The following is an 18,201-nucleotide window of genomic DNA, read 5'->3' on the forward strand; positions in this document are numbered from 1 at the left end:
GGCCGGAGCAGGATGCCGGGGCCCCCGCGGAGCCCCCCGGCGTCGGGCCGCGGCGAGCAGGACGGGGAAGGGGCGCAGGGCGGCGGCGCCGACCCCCAGCCCCGGGTGGCGGGGAGCGGGGCGCGGCGGGGCCGGACCGTGCGCTTCGCGCTGCCCCCCAGCACCATCACGGCCGTCTCGGCCCGGGACGAGGAGCCGAGCTTCTACCGGGAGCTCGAGCGCCTGCAGGGCCCGCAGCACGGCGGCTTCCACGCGCTGCTCGACGCGCCGGACTGGGCCGACCTCACGGGTGAGGCGGGCGGGCCCGGGCCGGGCCGGGCCGGGCGGGGGGCGAAGCCTGGGGCCCGCGGGCTTGGGGGGACGGGGCTGCCCGGGACCCGCTCCCTTTTGCAGCCCGCTCAGAGGCGCCGGGTGCTGCTGCAGCCCAGGCTGGGGACGGGGACGGGCTGGGCCAATGCTCCTTCTGGGACCAACCCGCAGGTCCTGGCTGGAGGGTCTCGCCCCTGCGCTCAGGCTCAGCCCCACGCTGCACTGGGGCAGGAAGGGAATTTTCCTCCCTGGTCACATTAGTCCGGACTGGGAGGTTTCCCTTTCCTCTGCAGCGGGGCACGGGCTCGGCCTGGACTCTGCAGCGTCCACGGTCCCCCTGGCAGCAGCAGGACGCCGGCACCGCGGCCCCCCTGTATCCCGGGGCAGGGCGATGCCTGGGGCCGGTCGGGGCTGATGGTCGTTGTATGTAGTTTGAATGAGTCTGGGCTGACCCTGCCTCAGGCAGGGCTTGGACCGGACCTGACCTGGGGAGGTCCCTGCCACCCCGCTTGGCCACCACCTCCGCCCCCGGGACCTGCAGATGGGGCGCTGGGCCGGGTCCCGCCAGAGCCGCCTGCAGGCAGGACCCGGCTGGCTCGGGGCCGGCACTGGGGAGCTGTAAGCTCTGTCCCGGCCTCCCGACAGACAACTCGCCAGGAGCAGTCTGCGGCCAGGACCCTCTTGCCTGGCGGGGCGGCTTCACGCCCGGCTGTGGGAGCCGTGGCGGGCAGCGCTGACCCTCCACTTGCTTGCGCAGACGACAAGCTCCTGAGGAAGCGGGTGGTGCAGCAGGGCCGCGGCGAGTCCACCCGCCCCTGCCCGGGCCAGGAGGTGACGGTGAAGCTGCTGGGCGTCCTGGAGGACGGGAGCCTGGTGGAGAAGGACCCCGCGCTGCGCTTCACCCTGGGCCAGGGCGACGTCGTGCAGGTCTGCAGGATGGGGCCGGGGGTGCTGGGCTCGGCATGTGCCCGTGCTGGGACACCTGGCCCCGGCCCCCAGGGCTGCCTGCCGCTCTGCTCCGCGTCCTGCCGGACGGCCGTGCCGTGCCGTGCCGTGCCGTGCCGCCCCGCTGGGGCAGGGCCTGCGCAAACCCAGGGCTGCGCCGTCGGGCACGGTCCCGCTCTGCCCCGCTCGGAGCAGACCGAGCCCCGACGGCAGCTCCTGTGCAGGTCGCAGCCCGGCCTGACCCTTCCCACGGCCCGCGGCTCGGCCCAGCCCGGCCCGGCCCAGGGCTCTGCAGGAAGGGGCTGAGGCTGCTGCAGGGGTGGGCACGTGGGAGCTACTGGGAGAGTCCCTGGTCCGCGCTGCCTGTGGGCTCCTCGGCCGGGAGCCGCCGGCTCCCCGGGACAGCGCCTGGAGCAGCAAGCCCAGCCCATGGCCCTGGAGCAGCCGCTGCCCCCTCCCCTCCCCTCCCGTCCCCTCCCCGGGCGCCGGCGCACAGATGGCGGGGCTCAGCCGGGGCCTGTAAGTGGCTTTCGCCGCTGAGCCGTAATCCCCGTGCAGCCGGCGGGCAGCGCTGCCTGCGGCCGCGGTGACGCCTGCCGCTCTCCTGTCCCCAGGCGCTGGAGCTGGGGGTCCCGTCCATGCAGCTCGGAGAAGTGTCCTTCTTCCTCGCCAGCTTCCAGTACGCCTACGGCCGCCTGGGCAGGTGCGGCAGCAAGAGCAGCCCGGGGCGCAGGAGCGGGGCGCGGCTGCCTGGGGCTCAGCCCCGGGCCTGAGCGAGCTGTGCCTCTCCCGCGCAGAGAGCCCGACATCCCCGCCGACGCCTTGCTGCTCTACGAGGTGACGCTGCTGCTGGCCCGCGAGAGCCCCAGCGCGGGGCCGCTGCCGCCGGGGCAGCGCCTGGGCCTGGGCAGCCAGAAGCGGGAGCGCGGGAACTTCCACTTCGAGCGGGAGGAGTACGAGCGGGCGCTGCGCTCCTACCGCCTGGCGCTGCGCATCCTCGACGCGCCGGGCCCGGGTGAGGCGGGCGCCGGGCCCTCGGGGGCGCGGGCCGGGGCCGGGGCCGGGGCTGGGCGCGGGGCCCGGCCGCGGGCGTGCGGGGCTGAGCGCCCGGGCCCGTTCCCAGGCCCTGCCAGCCCCGAGGAGGAGGAGGAGGAGGAGCTGCGCCAGCACCGCGTCAAGTGTCTTAACAACTGCGCGGCCGCCCAGCTCAAGCTGCAGCTCTTCGAGGAGGTGCTGGCGTCCTGCGACGCGGTGCTGCGCCTCGACCCCGACAACGTCAAGGCGCTGTACCGGAAAGGCAAGGTGCGGCCCGGGCGGGGCGGGACGGGGCGGGGGGCAGAGCCGCCCGGCGCCGCGGCCTCAGGTCTGCGCCGTCCTGACCGCCCTTTCCTCGGCAGCTGCTGTCGGAGCGGGGACAGGACCAGGAGGCCATGGGCGTGCTGAAGCGAGCGCTGCAGCTGGAGCCGACCACCCGGGTCCGCGGCTGGGCCGGGGGGCAGGGACGGGCGGGCCGGCGGGGGCCCAGGGAGCCGAGGCCCCGCGGGGCAAGAGGCCTGGGGAAGGGCGGGCGCGCCCGGCTAACGGCGGTGTCCGCAGCAGGCGGTGCACGCGGAGCTCTCCAAGCTGGCCCGACGGCAGAGCGGGCAGCCGGAGCCCCGCGCCCCCCGCGCCCTGGACGTGCTGCGCCGCCGAGACGACCCGCTGAAGGCGGCCGGGAGCCGCGGCACGTGGGTGCGTGGGGCGGGGTGGGCGCTCTGCCCGGCCGGTCGCTCCCGTCGGGGCCGGGCCGCGGGCGGGCCACGAGCGAGGAGCCGGCCCGGCGCGGAGCTCACGGCCCCCTCCTCCCCGCAGGCCGCCCCGCCGCCCGGCCCGGGCGCTGAGCCGCCTCCTCTCGCCCCCAGGTCACGCCCTGGAAGCTGCTCTGCGGGGCCCTGGCCGTGGCCGTGGGCAGCACCGTCACCTCCCTCCTCCTGAGCGCGCGCAGCTGAGGCCGCGGGGCAGCACGGCCCCCGCCCGTGCCCGGGGGGGCCGGCACCGACGGGGGGCGGCACAGTGGAAATAAAGGCTGAGGCTGCGGCTGAGCTGCGTCGTGACTGCGCCGTCCCCTGCCCCCGCCCGGGAACCCCCACCGCAGAGCCCGGGCCCCTCGCCCCGGGCCCCGCACCCCCGGGAATCTCCCCGCGCAGGCCCGGGCGGGGCAGTGATGCAGGAGGCGCAGGCCCCGCCCCCAGGGGAAGCCCGGGGCAGGAGGCTGTACCTCGGGGGGCGTGGCGCCGGGGGACGGGCGAAGCCCGCAGCCAATGAGGAGCGGGCGGCGGCAGGCGGAGCCAATGGTCGGCGGGGGGCGGGGCGCGCGGGGGTGACCGGGCGGGGCGGGCGGACGTGGCCCCGAGCGCTCGCGGCCATGACGCGTGAGAGCCGGCGGGGGGGCCGGGGCCGGGGCCGGGGCCGCACCGGGCGGGGGGGGCTGCCCTGGGCTGCGCCGCGCTACAACTAGGGCGGAGAGGGCGCTATAACCGGGGCGGGCTCGGGGGCTGGGCTGGGTTGGTTTGGGCTGTGCCGGGGGGGGGCGCTGTAACTGGGGCTGCACCCTGGGGGGGGGGCTGCCCTGGGCTGTGCCGCGCTGGAGCGGTCCGGGGGCGCTATAAACGGGGCTGGGCTGTGCCGCGCTGGAGCGGGGCGGGCGCTATAACCGGGGCGGGCTAGAACCGGGACTGCACCGGGGCCTGCGCTATAACTGGGCGAGGCCTGGGGCTGCAGCGGGGGGGGGGGCTGCCCTGGGCGGTGCCGCTCTGGAGCGGGGGGGGGGGGGGCGCTATAGGCGGGGCTGGGCGGGGCCGCGCTGGGGCGGGGCGGGCGCTATAACCGGGGCGGGCGGGTGCCGGTCGTTGCAGGCGGGAACCAGCGCGAGCTGGCGCGGCAGAAGAACCTGAAGAAGCAGACCGACCACGTGAAGGGCAAGCGGCGGGACGACGGGCTCTCGGCCGCCGCCCGCAAGCAGAGGTGGGGGCGGGTCCGGGGTGGGCGGGCGGGCCCTGGGGCGGCGCGGCCCGGCCCGGCCCGGCGGTAACGGGCGTCTCCCGCAGGGACTCGGAGATCATGCAGCAGAAGCAGAAGAAGGCGGAGGGGAAGAAGGACGAGGGCCCCAAGTAGCCGGGACCGGCCCCGCTGACCCGCGCTGCCGGGAGGACGCAGCCCGCAGCCCCGATGGCGTCGCCCCGGCCCCGAGCCTGCTGCCGGGCCGCGGCCGCATCCCCGCCCCGCTGCGCCCCGCTCTATTAAAGTAGCTTTTGGATTCCTGGCAGCACAGATTCTTGCCCTGGCTCGGCCGGTCCTGCCGCCACCGCGCTCGCTGGCCCGCCCCGGGCCTCGACCCTGCCCTGAAGCTCCAGGCAGCCCGGCCTCAGGAGCGGCCCAGGGGTGCTGGACTGCCCTGCTCCTCCCCGAGCCCCACAGCGGTGCCTGGTCATGGAGCAGAGCAAGGCCGGCCCGTGCCACACGGCGCTAGGGCTCCTTGTGGGACAAGAGCTGGGCCCAGGGCGCTGTGTGGGGCAGCATCGACCATCAGGCCCAGCCGTGCGGAGCTGGAAGGACGAGGTCACGGGTGGGCATCCGTGCCCAGGGCCCCGGCGTGCTGCCCACGCGGTGGCAGAGGCGGGCAGGGGCCACGCTGTGCAGTGAGCACAGGCACAACGGGGCTGGGCCGGGCAGGGGTGCTGTGCGCAGCAGGTGCTCATCCCCACTTGTGACCAGGGAAGGAGGATCTGGGAGCTCAGCCATAGCCATGCTGGCTCAAGCCCAGGGCTGGATCCCACCTTGGAGCTGGCGGAGAGGAGAGGAGAGGAGCTGGGCCTCGCCTTCAGCTGCAGTGCCCAGGAGCATCCGGGATTGGGGCACGAAAGGACAGTCCTGCAGGGACCTGAGGGCTAAGGGCACGATCCTGGGGGCAGCAGTTGGCTGCGAGGGAGCACACGGCAGAGCCGGCGCCTGTGGCGCAGCAGTGGCAGGACTCGGCAGCAAAGGAACTGTGGCAGTAGCCCTGCGCACAGGTTCCAGGACCCCGTGCAGGGAGATGGGGCCGGAGCAGCAGCAGCCTGGCCCCAGCGCGCTGGATCCTGCTGCGCTCTTGAGCCGTGCCGGCAGTGGGAAGGACACAGCCAGGGGCAGGGTCCTGGAGGCTGGGTGGGGGCAGCCCCCGCCTGCACAGAGCACAGAACGGGCAGCTGCTATAAACCTTTATTTTCAAGACCAGGCCTGGCCCCCTGAGCCGGCCTCCAGCAGTCGGCTCCGCTTCCTCCGCCTGCAGACAAGGCCAGGGCCACCCCCTCCCGGGGCTCTGAGGGGGGGTGCTGCAGCCAGCTGCCAGGCCAGGCCTCGCCTCACTGTCCTGCCCTAGGTCCGGCAGCAGCTGAACGGAGCAGCTCCAGTGCCTGGGATACGCAGGTCTGCCACAGCTCCACCCCCTTCGCTGGGGTCCACCATCCTCTTCACCTCCCTGCAGAGCCAACGGGCATGGATCTTAGTATGGCCAAGGCCGGCAACTGCACCGTCCGCTGCCCAGGCACTCCCTGCCCGCGATACGGGCAGGTTGGGGATGGTGCAGCAGCCCTCCAGCAGCAACAGGCTCTCACCTGGCCAGGTGCAGCACGGCCTCCACCACGTTGGTGCCGTCCTTGGCACTGGTCTCACAGAAAAGGGCGTTGTAGGCCTGTGGGGTGGGATGGGAGGGGAGGGGCACACGTTACAGATGGCCACGAGTGGGCAGGCCCAGCCCAGCCTCTGGCCACACACACACCAGGGCCAGCCGCTCGCCATGAGTCGGGTGCACCCCTGCCGTCTCCGGCAGCTCTGCGCGCAGGTCGACCTTGTTCCCCAGCAGCATGAGCGGGACGGGCCTCTCCGTGGCCTGCTGTGGGAATACGGCACCGTCAGTACCCTGAGGCCTTGTGCCACACCGCCAGAGCCTGGGCGGGGGCTCAAGGATAGCCCCACCCGGTCCCCCGGTACCTGGATGTCGTCGATCCACTGGCGGACGTTGAGGAAGCTGCTCTCGGAGGTGACATCGTACATGAGCAGCACGCCGTGGGCCTTGCGGAAGTAGGAGGTGGCGATGCTGCGGAACCTGGGGGGCAAACACAGCCGCTGGGACCAGGCAGTGCCTCCTCCCCTGCAGCCCTGTCCAGACCCGCTGCCCCAACCGACACGTGCTCATGGTGATGCTGCGGTGCCCCGCGCACGCTCACCTCTCCTGGCCGGCCGTGTCCCAGATCTGCAGCGTGGTGCGCTCCCCGTCCACCAGCAGCCGCTTCATGTGGAAGTCCACCCCTGGCAGGAGAGATGGTCACGGGCCGTCCGTGCCCTGCCCCGCTCTGCAGCCCCTGCCTGGCACGGCCCCCAGTACCTAGTGTGGTGGGGATGTCTCCCCTGAACTCGTTTGTGCAGAGACGCAGCAGAAAGCTGGACTTCCCTGCACCCGCATCTCCCGCCAGCACCAGGCGGTAGATGGGGCCAGGGGACGGGGGCTGCTCCATGGGCTCTGCCTCCTGCTTCTGATGGAGGGGAAGGAGGAGAGAGTCAGCTACAGGATAGCCCTCCCCCCTCCGTCCCTGGGGCTACCTGGCCTCCCAGAGCTGCCCTGGCCACAACCAGGTGGCTCGCACCACAGGGGTAGAGCTCCGGGTGCCCTGCTTACCTTGGGAGTGAAGGCAGGGAGCTTCCTCTTGCTGGAGCGCCCCCCAGGACCCCGAGGTCCTTCCGCATCAGCCCCCTGCTCTGGGAGGGGGCTGGGCACCTATGGGGGGAGGAGCACAAACAAGTTGCCCCAATGCCCCACTGACCCTCTGCCCATTCCTCCAGCCTCCGAGCCCTGGTCCTCACGGCACCTCCTTCCACCACAGAGCAGAGCAAGGGCGGACAGGACGGCGCTGGGGGACCTGCAGTGCCCACCCCACCCGGTGCCAGATGGGACCCCCGCCCACCCCATCACCTCCTCTGAGCTCTCGCTGCCCGAGTCACTGAGGGACGAGTCTCCTTCGGAGCTGGAGGCTGCGCTGCGCTGTCGAGGGAGCCCTGAGCTGCCACGGCCCAGGTACCGGTCAGCCCAGCGCGCCACAGCCGGAAACTGGTGGAACGAGTCGTTGTCCCCGCGGTACCTGCACCAGGGCACAGCAATGAGCGGACCACAGGACAGGCCCCCACCCCCACCCCATACCTGCCACTCACCTGCTGTAGGTCACCACCGGGGAGCCCGGGGCCTGGGGGCTGCCAGGCCGGCTCCGCCAGGCGGGAGACAGGGGCTGTGTGGGGCAAAGGAGATATCAGCACCCCAGGGCCTTCCCTACCCCACCCCGTGCTGGGGGCTAGAGCAGGAACCTCGCTTCCCACCAGGCACATCCCAGCCTGCAGCCCCCAACATGCAGATAGGGGGGTGCCTGCCAGGGCCTGGCCTCCAGCACCCTACCCGCACCCTGCGAGCGCCAGCAGCCTCCCCTCACCGTTCCCGGGCTGCCAACCCACACGGACATGACAGCCCAAGTTGGTCACTCACCCCCCGGGGGCTGTCCTCCGAGCTGAGCTGCAGGGCCGAGCGCAGGGCTCCGTTGCTGTCACGCAGGCTCCGGTTGGCTGCTCTGCGGGGGGGGGAGAGGGGTACACCATCAGACCCACCCAGGAGCAAGGGCCACTGGAGCACTGTGAGAGCCCCCCGCAGCCAGCAGAGCTGCAGGGAGCTCCCCTGGCCCAGCCCTGAATAGCCAGACAGCACGACTGCCCCGCACGTACTGCAGCATCTCGATGCGGCTGGTGAATGCCAGGCTCTCCTCCATCATTTCCTGCAGCATGGCCTTCTCTCTGTGGGTGGGTGGGGGCCAGGCAGCACCGGTTACCACTGCGCACACCTGGGCCCCTCTGGCCTGGGCCCACATGGCTACGTCTGGGGGAGCAGAGGCTGCCGCACCTCTGCGTACAGGTCAACTCGTGCAAGGTCAGTCAGAGTGGACCGGGGACGGTGTGAGCGCAGAGCCCCAGGGTAGCCCCTGCTCATGAGATGCTACAGGCTACAGCACAGCAGTAACCTGTGCCCGTGGCAGCCACGGTGTGGCTGCAGCCCGGGACATGGGCAGGAGAGGGTGCAGGCCTGTGGACAGGGATGGTCCCCATTCAGCCCCCACCTCTGGTGCTGGCGGATCTGGTCGGCGAGTTCCTGGCGCAGGCGGTCCAGCTCGGCCTGCAGCAGTGTGGCGCTAGTATCAGCCTCCCGCAGATCCAGGCGCAGCTGCTTGTTCTCCTGCCCAGATGCAGAGCAGGTCAGGGTGGTGCCCAGCACCCAGTTCCCCCTGGCAGCCCAGGGAGGCCCCCCCCACTGTGCTCGCCTGCCCCAGCCCCTCCGGCCCCAGGAGCTGAAGCTGTCTGTTCTCCCCCACTCCAGCCTGCACGGCGCCTGCCTCCCCCCACCATACCTGGGCGAGCTCCCCCAGCTGGGGCCTCAGCTGTGCAGCCGCCTCCACCTCCCTGGAGCCCTGAGAGTGCCTCTGCTGCTCCTGCTGCAGACAAGGCCATGGGGTAGGTCAGGCAGGCTCCAGCCATGCCCAGGCCAGCCCTACCAGGCCCTGCCAGAGCCATGGGGACAGCAGGTGCTTGTGCCAGGCCTGCGGGGCCTCCTGGCACTGGGCTCCCTCTGGGGCTCAGGCAGGCCCCAACGCCCTGCACAGGAAGGTCCGGAGCCCTCTCCCGCCCCGGGGTCCCAGGCAGGACAGCTCTGAGCAGCTGGCCCTGGAACTTGTGCCCTGCTCCCTCCCACAGCCGTTACCTGCAGGAGTTGGTGCAGGCCGTCCTGCAACTCAGCCACCTCCAGTATGTGCTTTTCCCGCAGGCCCCGCAGGGCCAGCTCCAGCAGCTGCTGCTCCTAAGGGGAGGGAAGGGCAGCAAGCAGCCCTGCAGCAGGGCAGGGCAGGGCAGAGCAGGGGCAGGGGCTGCCAGGGAGCTGTAGAACATGATTTGCCAGGGCTGCAGGGAGAGGACCAGCTCCTTCCACCCCCAGAGTCCTGGAGGCACCTGGGCAGGGACCCCCAGCCCTGCAAGGTAGAGGAGTCTGGAGAGGGGTAACAGCTGGGTCCATGGATGCTGCAGCAGGAACAGGGACAGCTCTCCCCACTCACCTCCTCCCGGACCTGCTGCTCCCTGACAGCCACCTGCTGCTGCAGCTCCTCCTCCAGCTCTGCCAGCTGGGCCAACGCCGCCACCTCCGTTCTGGGAAGGGGGCAAAGGTCAGGCTTGCCCAGCTGCTCCAGGGCTTTGCTGGGACCCAGGCGCCTTCGCTGGCCTGCAGCAGCCCTGGCTCAGCTCCACTCACCTGCGCAACAGCCCCTGCAGCTCCTGGGCGCGCAGCCTCTGTGCCTGCAGGTCCTGGGCCACATCCTGCACCAGTGTCTCCACCTGGCGCAGCAGCCCCGGGTCCCCACCCGCCTGCACCTCCTGGTGCAGCGCGTCCAGCTGCTCCCGGCTGCAGGCACAGGCGGGCGCGCATCAGTGGGGCCCGGGGCAGGCCGAGCCCGGTGCCGCGAGGACCCCCTCCCGGCCAGCCTGCCCGCGGCCCGACGGGGCGGTCCCGCCGTCCTGGGCGAGGCGCAGCATTCCAGGGCTGTTTGCGCTGCGGGCGGGGACGGGGACGCCGCCGCCGCCGCCGCCGCCGCCGCCCGGGGCCTGGGCCGGGCAGGGGGCAGCAGCCGGCCGGCGCCCTCCCTGCGCCCCGCGCCGCCCCCCGGCCGGGCCGGGCCGGGCCGGGCTCCCCCCCCGCCGCCGCCGCCGCCGCCCCCGGGCCGCCCCGCACCTGGCCGCCCAGCGCAGCTCCTCGCCCAGCTGCTCCCGCAGGCGCTGCCAGGGGCCGGGCTCGGCGGGGCTGAGCGGGGCCGGCCCGGCACCCGGCGCCTCCGCCTCCGCCTCGCAGCCCGGCGGGACGCCCCGGGGCGCGCTGCTGCCGCCGTCGCTGCCCGGCACCGGCACCGGCACCGGCACCGGGGCGCTGCGGGGAGGGACGCGGCGCATGTCCCGCGCCCGGCCCGCGGAGGCTGGTCCTGGTCCTGGTCCCGGCCCCGACGCCGCCGCCACCCCGCGCCCGGCCCTGGGGGAGCGCATCGCTCGCCGCAGCTCCGGCCCCGGCCCCTGACCGCACCTGCCGGGCCGAGCTGGCGGCCCCGCCCGCGGGAGGAGCCTCCCCGCGCCGCCCCGCCCGAGGGCTCGCACGGGCTCTCCCGGGACAGCGCCGCCGGCTCCGGGCCCCCGCCTGGCCTGAGCTGCGCCTCGGGACACCGCAACCGAGGGGGAGCGGAAGCGAACGGCTCTGCGGGACCCCGGTGAGAGCCGAGCCGGGCCGGGCCGGGCCGGGCCGGGGCTGGAGTGCGCTCGGGGGCAGGGGGAGGGCCGGGCGGTGCAGCGCACGACCCCCATTGATCTCCCTGGGCAGCAGTGACTGGGCCTGCAGGTGCCCCCCGCCTCCGCACCCTCCGCCCTGCCCGCTTGCTGGTGCCAGCCCCTGCCCTGCCAGCTGCAGCCTCTGGCCTGCCCCTGCCCTTGCCTCTGCCCCTGCCAGTGCCCGAGGCGTGGGCACGAGTCTGGGGGTTGCTGCAGCCTGGGGCCAGGAGCGGAGAGAGGAGCCCAGCCCTACGGTGCCCTCCAAGCTCACCCCGCACAGAGCAGCTTCAGCCCAGCTCAGTGCGGAGCAAGCCACGCAGTGTGGTGGGGACCACGGCTTGGGGACATGGAACTGGCACAGGCCAGAAGGTGCAGGTCATGACCCCAAAGCCGGGGCTGCGTGAAAGTAAAGAGTTTCTTGCGGTTTTTTTTTTTTGGGGGGGGGGGGCAGGGGTGTTGCAAAAATATTTATTTCTCTCTATATATAATATATATTATATATAACTGTACCTCTAACCACCGGTCTGTGGATCCACTATAGTTTACTAGGCAGACCAAAGCACACATTACCAGTTAAACTGTTTTAGTCCCGTTACAAAGTTTGCTCCATGCGCCCGCGCCCCATCACTGCTCCAGTGCTTTCACGCGTGGTCGCTGCCCTCCCCCTTGTTCCCCTCTCCACCAGCTGAGCTCTGCCATCTCTGTCCTGTCGTCCTCGCCTGTCTTCCTGTAGTACCAGTACAGTTTGCTCAGCCCCGTTTTAACGCAGTCCTTGGCTGTGGGGTCCGAGTGTCTGAGCAGGTTCCTGGCCTTCCATGGACGTGAAGCAGGAGATGGACAGTCGAAGCGGGCTGTCGGGCCCTTGCTCTTCGGTCAGGTGCCCGTAGAGAACCGCGTCCCTGGGCAAGGTTCTGACCCGTCACAACCAGAGCGCACAGACTTTCCTCCACACCTCCCTGGCGTACGGGCAGTCCCGGAAGAGGTGGTCGATCACTTCTGCCTGCCAGCAGCAGGTCTGTCTTGGGCAGTCTGATGGACTTCTCTGCCCCGCGCTGTCTCTTCATGCCCGCACGGAGAGTGCCTGGTGGGACGCTGCCAGTTCAGGTCTCTGTGCTCCTTCTGCAGGTTCTTGTAGAAGATTTGCTCCCGCACGGCCTGGCCGCTGTCCCCCGGTAGTAAGTCCATGGGCGATATGATGTCTCTTGCCCTTACCACCTCCCGTATCTTGCGGTGGTTTGCCAGGGTTGCATCATGCAGCTTGCATTTCTCCTGGAAGCATTTCAGGACCTCATAGAGCCATGGGGACACCATGGCCCCCGGTCATCGTGTGCCCCTGCCACTGTCACAGCAGCTGCCCTGCAAAATACTCAACAAAGCTGACTCTTTTGGGGTCCACCCCTGTTGCCAGTTTGCAAACCTGGCTTATATACTTGGCCCACAGGAAGAGAAGGACGTCTGGCGTTTCGCTGCCTCCGGACCATTTCGCTTTGTACAGCTTGGTCCTCACCGCTTTCTCCCACGTGGAGATCCAAAAGAAAACACGCAGTTCTCTGGATTCTGCAAACAGCCTGTTCTGGGGGGGAGACTAGGGCGGGGTGTAGCAGCATCAGCAGCGCGGAGCCCGGGTCCTGCCTGAGTCCTTGTGCTAGTGATTCCCTTGCGCAGATAAACAGGACCGGGGAGAGCAGGTAGCCCTGCCTGATGCCCAGCCCTACCATGATCAGAGCTGCCAAGGACCCGTTCACCAGCACCCTGCTGCTCATGCTGGTGCACAGTGCCTTATCCAGGTGACAAAAGTTGCGGGGACTCCCATCTTCTCCAGTGTCTCCAGTAGGAAGCGATGGGCTTCCCGGTTGTAGGCCTTCTCCAAGTCAAGGTTCAGCGCGGTGACTTTCTGTGCCCTCTCCCGCTGGTACCGGAGCGCATCTCGCAGCTGCATCGGGGCTTTGTGGATGTGTTGCCCTGGCACCGCGCAGGCCTGGTCCTCATGGATCGCTGTACCTATAACAGACTGAAAATGCTTGGCCAAGACTTTGGCCATTAGTTTGTAACCAAAGTTCAGGAGCGTGATCGGGCGCCGGTTTCTGACATCCCACCTCTCCCCCTTCTTGTACAGAAGGGTTATGACATGAGGCCCTCCTCCACCCCCATTCCCAGGCAGCCCTCCTGCAGGCGCTCCCTATAGACCTCCAGCAGGTCCAGGCCCACCTGGTCCCAGAAAACACCAGAGAGAGGGGACGCAGGTGCGGGTTTTCCAAGGCAGCAGGAGGTGCAGAATGGGGCCCATCCCGCCCCGTGTCCTGCCAAGCTCTGGGGCCCACGTGGTGATCGAGAAGCCTCAGGCTGGGGCAGGGAGGAGAAGCTCAGCCTACGTGGCCCCGTCATCCGCAGCTGGCACCAGGGGCCTGGCTCTCCCTCCTCGTGGCCATGTCCCCGGGAGCTGGTGCGGCTGCAGAGCCCTGCTGGACTCTTGCCAGGGTCCCCGTGCTCTCCTGCTCCCAAAACTGTGGGCTGGGGTGTGGATGCGAGGCCAGCTCCTCAGTTCATGGGCCCCAGGTCGGGTCTCGCGGGCAGGAGAGCGGCACTGCGCCAGTCACAGGCCCAGCTGCGGGCAGCTTTGGGGCCGAGCCTCGCCAGAGCCCTTGAGGGCACAGGAGACAGCCCAGCCCTGGAGGCGGCTACGTGGCGACGCTGATGGGCCGGGGCAGGGTCCGGGGCAGGGGTCGGCGTCGTCCGGCGTACGGGAGGGCGCTGCATGTCTGGTGCCGCCGGCGGCCCGGCAGGCACAGGGGGCCCAGGAGGAGCCACAGGTAGAGCAGGATGCAGGCCCAGCATGAGGCCACCTTCACCCAGAAGGTCGACCAGCTGCCGCGCACGAAGGTCGTCTCCAGCGCCGCCGACTCGTAGCTGCAGAGAGACCAGACGCTGGGGCCAGGGCCGGGCTATGGCATCTTCCCGGTCGGTCGTGTTCCCTGCCGGCCCCGACCCGGGAGCCGGGCTGGTGCAGGGGGGCTCCCACCTGAACCAGTTGGTGAGCGTCACCATGACGTAGAGCGAGGCGAGGAAGAAGCCGAAGTGCAAGGCTGCGTAGCTGTAGGTGACGCGCTCCTGCTCGTCGTCCGCGGACCCCGGCCGCCCTGCTCGCTCACGCGCCCGCACTGCGCCCAGTGGGAATGCAGGGTCACCTACAGCCCCGCCCCGGAGACCCCTGCCCCACACAGCTCCCGCCCCAGCCCCCCACCCGTCGGCACCCACTTCCGGGCTCGGCCTCCACCTTGCTGGAGCAGCAGAAGCAGCAGGAGGGTTTCTGCAAGGGAAAGAGGTGGCCTGAGGCAGCAGGCGGGAAGGGGCGATGCGTGTGCCTGGCCTGCACGGGACCTGGGCACCGCCCTCACAGCCCCCTGCCCATCACGGAGCCAGCCCAGCCCCAAGCTGGGCCTGGGGAAGGGGCAGGGGCTGCAGGGAGGGGGGCTGGGTGGTGGGATGCAGCCGCACGGGGGGGCTGGGGGCCGTGGTGCCTCCACTCACACTGAACTCGAAGCTGTAGACCTTGACCATCCACAGGGGCCCGAAGCTCTCGGCGAGGGAGGAGGCCTCGTTGCTGCAGCGCGGGCACAAGGGAAGCCATGGTCCCGCTGGGGCCTCGCTACCCTGCCGCAGGGGCACTCCCACCCTCCACACCCTCCCATGGGTGCTGGCCTATTTGAATTAAACAGGCCGTGGGCCTAGCCCACCAAAAATCGGGGGCCGCCACTGGTTGGGCGGCTGCCCCATGGGTGCTGAGCTGGCTCCGGGGATCTCTGGCGCTGCAGCCACTGGGGCTACGTGGCTCTGTCCTGCTGCTGCGGTGAAGGGTAGTTCACTGCCCGGCGCGGCCAGCTGGGGTCGTCCCCATCCCACTTGCACCCACGGGGGCTGCTCAGGGCATGAGTCCAGGCCTCTCCATCCCTCGCGCCTGCCCCAGCTCAGCCCGGGGCTTGCACGGCCGTCCTGCTCCCTGCCGCGGGCCCGGGGCTCCCCAGCTCTGGCCCCTGGGGCTGCCCGCACACCGCTACGGGCCAGGAGCCGCTGCGCTGCCCGGTGCTGACCCTCTGCGCAGCACTGACCCGGATTCCACCAGCCTGGGCACTGCGCACCCACGCCCCTTGGCACGGCTGACGGCCCAGACCCTCCAGGCTGGACCTGGCTGGTGCGTCCTGCCCTGCCCCTGGGGCAGCCACGGGAGCCCTGGGAGCGCCCCGGGGCAGAGGGGCACTGTGCGGGCAGGCAGGAGGGACAGTGCAGGGCAAGCAGTGGAGGCAGCTTGGGACGCTGGGCGCAGCCTCGCCTGGTGCTGGCATGCTGTCGAGGGCAGGAGCCAGGGCTCTGTGAGCCGGATGCCCCATGCCCAAGGGAGCAGGGCTGCCCCATGGCCAGACCTGCACCGCGGACACCCAGGGCCGGGAGAAGACCCTGCAGCTGCTTTGGGGGCACCGCCATCTCTCCAGCTTCAGGGCCCTTGTGAATCCCTGGGTCTGGGGGACCCCCTGCTTCCCGCCCGCCCGGCTGAGCCGGACCCCAGGGCGCACGCACCAGGCCAGGAGAACGCAGGTGTACATGATGGCAGCGCCCAGCACGGCGACCGTGGTGTCCTCGGCCTGCCCGTCCCTGCCAGCGCTGGGTGGGTAGGTGGTGAGGTTCTGCCCCCGGCACAGCCCTGCAGAGCGGGGAGAGACGAGCGGGCAGTGCGGGCACGGCGGGGGCACCGCTGCCCGGCGGAGGGGAGGGGAGGGGGCAGGACTGACCTCTCTCGGGCGGGCGGCTGGACAGCGCGGAGAAGGTGAGGTAGGCGACGTAGCAGCTGATGATGGAGGCCTGCAGGAGGCTGGAGCGTGGCTGCTCTGCAACCAGAAGGCCCGGTCAGCCCTTCCGCGTGGGCAGGCAGCAAGGCCAAGGCCTGGTCTGGAGGGTGCCATGTGCCCTCCCTTCCCTCAGCCCTCCCGCGTGGGGCTGGGGGGCAGGACAGGGCCGGGGGGGTGCGCCTGCCCCTACACGTGCAGTCCCAGAGTTAGCACCGGACATGGGGTCAGGCCTGATCCTGGGCTCCCACCGCTTCCTCCCCCTGTAGCCACGCCAGGTGCAGCCCAGACCCCCATCCTGCTCCGAGCCGGACCGGCAGAACCGAAGGCGCCTGGGGGCCAGCGCCGGGCACTCACTGAGTCGGACGCAGGGCGAGACGGAGACGAGGGACACGAGCCCGCAGAGGCCGGCGTGGAGGGCGAGCAGGGCAGCGCCCAGCGGGCGGGCGGGCGGGCGAGCGTAGCGCTGGTACAGAAGGGAGAAGGCGGCGACGGCGATGGCGTAGAAGCCCAGCGTGGCCAGCAGCACCGCCGCACCCCAGCGCCCGTCCCGGGACGCCCCCATCTGCCTGGGGAGGGGAGGCAGTGAGCCCGGTGCCCTGGGGACACGGGCCCTGAGTCCACGCTGGAGGGAGGCAGCTGGAGCAGCCCCCGGCCCTGGCAGGGGAGGGGGACCCACCAGTTCTTGTTCCAGGTGTGGGCGAAGGCTGTGATCAGCACCAGCTGGAGCAGGATGAAGGCAAAGCCACCGCAGATGCCCACGTAGCGCCAGGCTGTGGCCAGGGGAGCGTCAGGAGCCACCGCCTGCTTGGAGCCCAGCCCCCACGCCCCCCACGCCAGGCACCACATCCCTCCCGTGGGCTGCAGGGTCCTTGTGGAGACGCGGGCCTGGCCCAACCCAGCAGGGACCAGCTTAGGGCGGGGGGAAGTGGGGCACAGCCTCTGGGGCGGCATCGAAGGCTGTGCCCTCGGGGCGCAGCAAGGGTCGAGCCTCGAGTGGCTGGTGGGGGCCAGGCCCTGGCTGGGCTGGTGCCCCTGGCACCCCGGGTCTGTGCCGGTACCTGGCAGGAAGCGGTCGGCAGGGATGAAGAAGGCGGCTACGCAGAGTCCGACCAGGATCAGCAGCTTCGGGAACCAGAACCTGCAGCACACGCCAGCGTTAGTGCCCGGACCCACCCCGAGCACCCGTGGGGCTGGCGGGGGCCTCACCCGTTGTGCAGCTGGGCGCGGACGTCGCGGCTGGACCTCACGTTGAGCAGGAGGGTGGCCTGGGCCAGGTAGAAGCCGGCGGTGCCGAAGCAGACGCGGTAGACGGCCGCGTAGCCCACCAGCGCGTCGCAGTCAGCGCCCCCGGGCAGGCGCTGGCACAGCAGGGCATAGAAAGGCACCTGTGGGCAGGATGCGGCCGCGGGTCAGCTCTGGCGTGGGGACAGGCCCCGCGGCACGGCACGGTGCAGCGCCCCGGGGCCAGGCCAGCCCCAGCCCCCGGCCCGGCCCACGCTCACGTGGTCCTTGAGGGCGTCCGAGACGGTGCGGGACAGCAGGAGGCAGCAGACGGCGCAGGCCAGGACGTGGAAGAGCGTGTAGAGCAGGCGGGTCTGCGTGGACGCCTTCATGCCAGGTCTGCAGCCACAGCCACGGCTGACCTGGGAGGAGCATGGGGCTCACGTGGCTGCCTGGGGCTGTGCCTGGACCTGGGCTGAGATCCCCATCATGCCCATGGCTGCCCACGGGCCAGGGCACAGAGCCAGCCCAGCCTTGCGAAGCGTGGCAGAGCCTGGGGCACGGGCACAGCCGACCACGTCCCCCCGTGCCCACTGCTGCCAGGGAGGCCCAGGCTGGAGTCATGCTGCAGCCGGAGTCAGGAGCCAGGCACGGGGCCTCCCAGGTCGTGCCCATGCACCCTGTGCCAGGACAGCCCCTGCCCAGCACCGCCCCCGGGGATTAGAGGGGATTGGGTGGCTCAGGCGCCTCTCGCCATCTGCCCATGGTGGCTGCAGAGACCCCCGCCCCGCCCCGCCCCGCCCCGCCAGGACCCGCCGTGGGGCCCTGGAGCTGCGTGGCTCCTGCTCCGTGCTGTGCTGCGCCCCCACCCCAGGCACAGCTCCCCCAGGCCCCGCGGACTGGAGCGCACACCGCTGCCCCCGTCCCCCCTCGCGGGCACACGCTCCGGGAGGGATTAGAGCTGCTAATTGGCTCAGACTCCCCAGACTTGCTTCCCCGCGCAGCCAGGCCAGGACATGAGCGGGGGTCCCAGGGCTGTGGAGGAGGAGCCTGCGCCAGCCCCACACGCAGGAGTCCCTCCATGCCCCCTTCCCCTGCAGTGTCTGGAGGGTGCAGCCCCCACCCTGGGACCAGCGCTGCCACAGGGACTGCGACGCTGCCCCGAGGGCCTGGCCCTGCCTGCTCGGGGTGCCTGCGCCCAGAGGAGCTCCCGTTGCAGCCGGCGCCCAGCAGGCCCTGGGGTCCTCCCTGCATGACCCACCTGATGGGGAAGGCTTCCCGCCAGCGGCAGCCCTGGGGCTCAGACCCCCTTGCTGCCCCTCAGAGCACAGCAGGGCTGGGGCCAGGGCGTCCTGTGCACACAGCAGCCTCCTCTGGGCCCCGCCACGCCCTGGCCGATGCTGCCGAGAAGGGGGCTCCGCAGCCCCCACGCTGCTCCCACCTGTGTCTGGTGGCCGCTGGGCATCATCCCACGCCC

General features: G+C 71.3%; 4 protein-coding genes across 7 annotated transcripts; 2 read left to right on the forward strand and 2 right to left on the reverse strand.

Moving 5' to 3' along the window:
• Window positions 1–449: 449 nt before the first annotated feature.
• On the forward strand, window positions 450–3,335 carry LOC109281248 (peptidyl-prolyl cis-trans isomerase FKBP8). Of its 3 annotated transcripts, none has more exons than XM_059714449.1 (7): window positions 450–1,236; window positions 1,869–1,957; window positions 2,052–2,269; window positions 2,378–2,556; window positions 2,652–2,729; window positions 2,854–2,985; window positions 3,106–3,335. In XM_059714449.1, the coding sequence occupies exons 1-7, from the start codon at window positions 724–726 to the stop codon at window positions 3,226–3,228; spliced, it is 1,332 nt and encodes a 443-aa protein (XP_059570432.1). In that variant the 5' UTR covers window positions 450–723; the 3' UTR covers window positions 3,229–3,335. The 3 variants fall into 3 exon arrangements, with proteins under 3 accessions (XP_059570432.1, XP_059570434.1, XP_059570435.1); XM_059714451.1 differs by having other exon boundaries at window positions 3,156–3,335; XM_059714452.1 differs by lacking the exon at window positions 2,854–2,985 and having other exon boundaries at window positions 3,156–3,335.
• A 240-nt stretch (window positions 3,336–3,575) lies between these two features.
• On the forward strand, window positions 3,576–4,549 carry SERF2 (small EDRK-rich factor 2). Its single transcript, XM_059714454.1, has 3 exons — window positions 3,576–3,665; window positions 4,149–4,257; window positions 4,341–4,549. Exons 1-3 carry the CDS (start codon window positions 3,659–3,661, stop codon window positions 4,405–4,407), a joined length of 183 nt encoding a protein of 60 aa, XP_059570437.1. The 5' UTR covers window positions 3,576–3,658; the 3' UTR covers window positions 4,408–4,549.
• A 925-nt stretch (window positions 4,550–5,474) lies between these two features.
• LOC102569645 (ras and EF-hand domain-containing protein-like) lies at window positions 5,475–10,590 on the reverse strand. Of its 2 annotated transcripts, none has more exons than XM_059714448.1 (17): window positions 10,082–10,590; window positions 9,605–9,754; window positions 9,411–9,501; window positions 9,062–9,157; window positions 8,712–8,792; window positions 8,424–8,539; window positions 8,035–8,103; window positions 7,802–7,883; window positions 7,477–7,550; window positions 7,241–7,406; window positions 6,947–7,045; window positions 6,656–6,803; window positions 6,498–6,579; window positions 6,262–6,376; window positions 6,050–6,163; window positions 5,886–5,962; window positions 5,475–5,749 (listed from the first exon to the last, which is right to left on the reverse strand). In XM_059714448.1, exons 1-17 carry the CDS (start codon window positions 10,384–10,386, stop codon window positions 5,647–5,649), a joined length of 1,968 nt encoding a protein of 655 aa, XP_059570431.1. In that variant the 5' UTR covers window positions 10,387–10,590; the 3' UTR covers window positions 5,475–5,646. The 2 variants fall into 2 exon arrangements, with proteins under 2 accessions (XP_059570431.1, XP_059570430.1); XM_059714447.1 differs by having other exon boundaries at window positions 8,712–8,795; window positions 10,082–10,589.
• A 526-nt stretch (window positions 10,591–11,116) lies between these two features.
• SERINC4 (serine incorporator 4) lies at window positions 11,117–17,389 on the reverse strand. The gene is made up of 10 exons (XM_059714851.1): window positions 16,915–17,389; window positions 16,710–16,884; window positions 16,562–16,641; window positions 16,180–16,273; window positions 15,858–16,069; window positions 15,447–15,542; window positions 15,235–15,358; window positions 14,124–14,263; window positions 13,682–13,940; window positions 11,117–13,569 (listed from the first exon to the last, which is right to left on the reverse strand). Exons 1-10 carry the CDS (start codon window positions 17,114–17,116, stop codon window positions 13,341–13,343), a joined length of 1,611 nt encoding a protein of 536 aa, XP_059570834.1. The 5' UTR covers window positions 17,117–17,389; the 3' UTR covers window positions 11,117–13,340.
• Window positions 17,390–18,201: the final 812 nt, after the last annotated feature.

Source organism: Alligator mississippiensis, chromosome 11 (assembly GCF_030867095.1).
Source record: "Alligator mississippiensis isolate rAllMis1 chromosome 11, rAllMis1, whole genome shotgun sequence".
Taxonomy (NCBI): Eukaryota; Metazoa; Chordata; order Crocodylia; family Alligatoridae; genus Alligator; species Alligator mississippiensis.

Coding starts and splice junctions, on each gene's coding strand:
- LOC109281248 (XM_059714449.1), top strand. CDS start 724: ATGGTCGTTGTATGTAGTTTGAATGAGTCTGGGCTGACCCTGCCTCAG. Junction 1,237..1,868: donor GCCAGGGCGACGTCGTGCAG/GTCTGCAGGATG, acceptor TCCTGTCCCCAG/GCGCTGGAGCTGGGGGTCCC. Junction 2,986..3,105: donor CCGGGAGCCGCGGCACGTGG/GTGCGTGGGGCG, acceptor TCCTCCCCGCAG/GCCGCCCCGCCGCCCGGCCC.
- SERF2 (XM_059714454.1), top strand. Junction 4,258..4,340: donor GCCGCCGCCCGCAAGCAGAG/GTGGGGGCGGGT, acceptor CGTCTCCCGCAG/GGACTCGGAGATCATGCAGC.
- LOC102569645 (XM_059714447.1), bottom strand. CDS start 10,386: ATGCGCTCCCCCAGGGCCGGGCGCGGGGTGGCGGCGGCGTCGGGGCCG. Junction 8,796..9,061: donor GCCTGCACCAACTCCTGCAG/GTAACGGCTGTG, acceptor CCTTGTCTGCAG/CAGGAGCAGCAGAGGCACTC. Junction 6,377..6,497: donor GACACGGCCGGCCAGGAGAG/GTGAGCGTGCGC, acceptor TTTGCCCCCCAG/GTTCCGCAGCATCGCCACCT.
- SERINC4 (XM_059714851.1), bottom strand. CDS start 17,116: ATGAAGGCGTCCACGCAGACCCGCCTGCTCTACACGCTCTTCCACGTC. Junction 16,642..16,709: donor CGCGCCCAGCTGCACAACGG/GTGAGGCCCCCG, acceptor CGTGTGCTGCAG/GTTCTGGTTCCCGAAGCTGC. Junction 13,570..13,681: donor ACGCTCACCAACTGGTTCAG/GTGGGAGCCCCC, acceptor GTCTCTCTGCAG/CTACGAGTCGGCGGCGCTGG.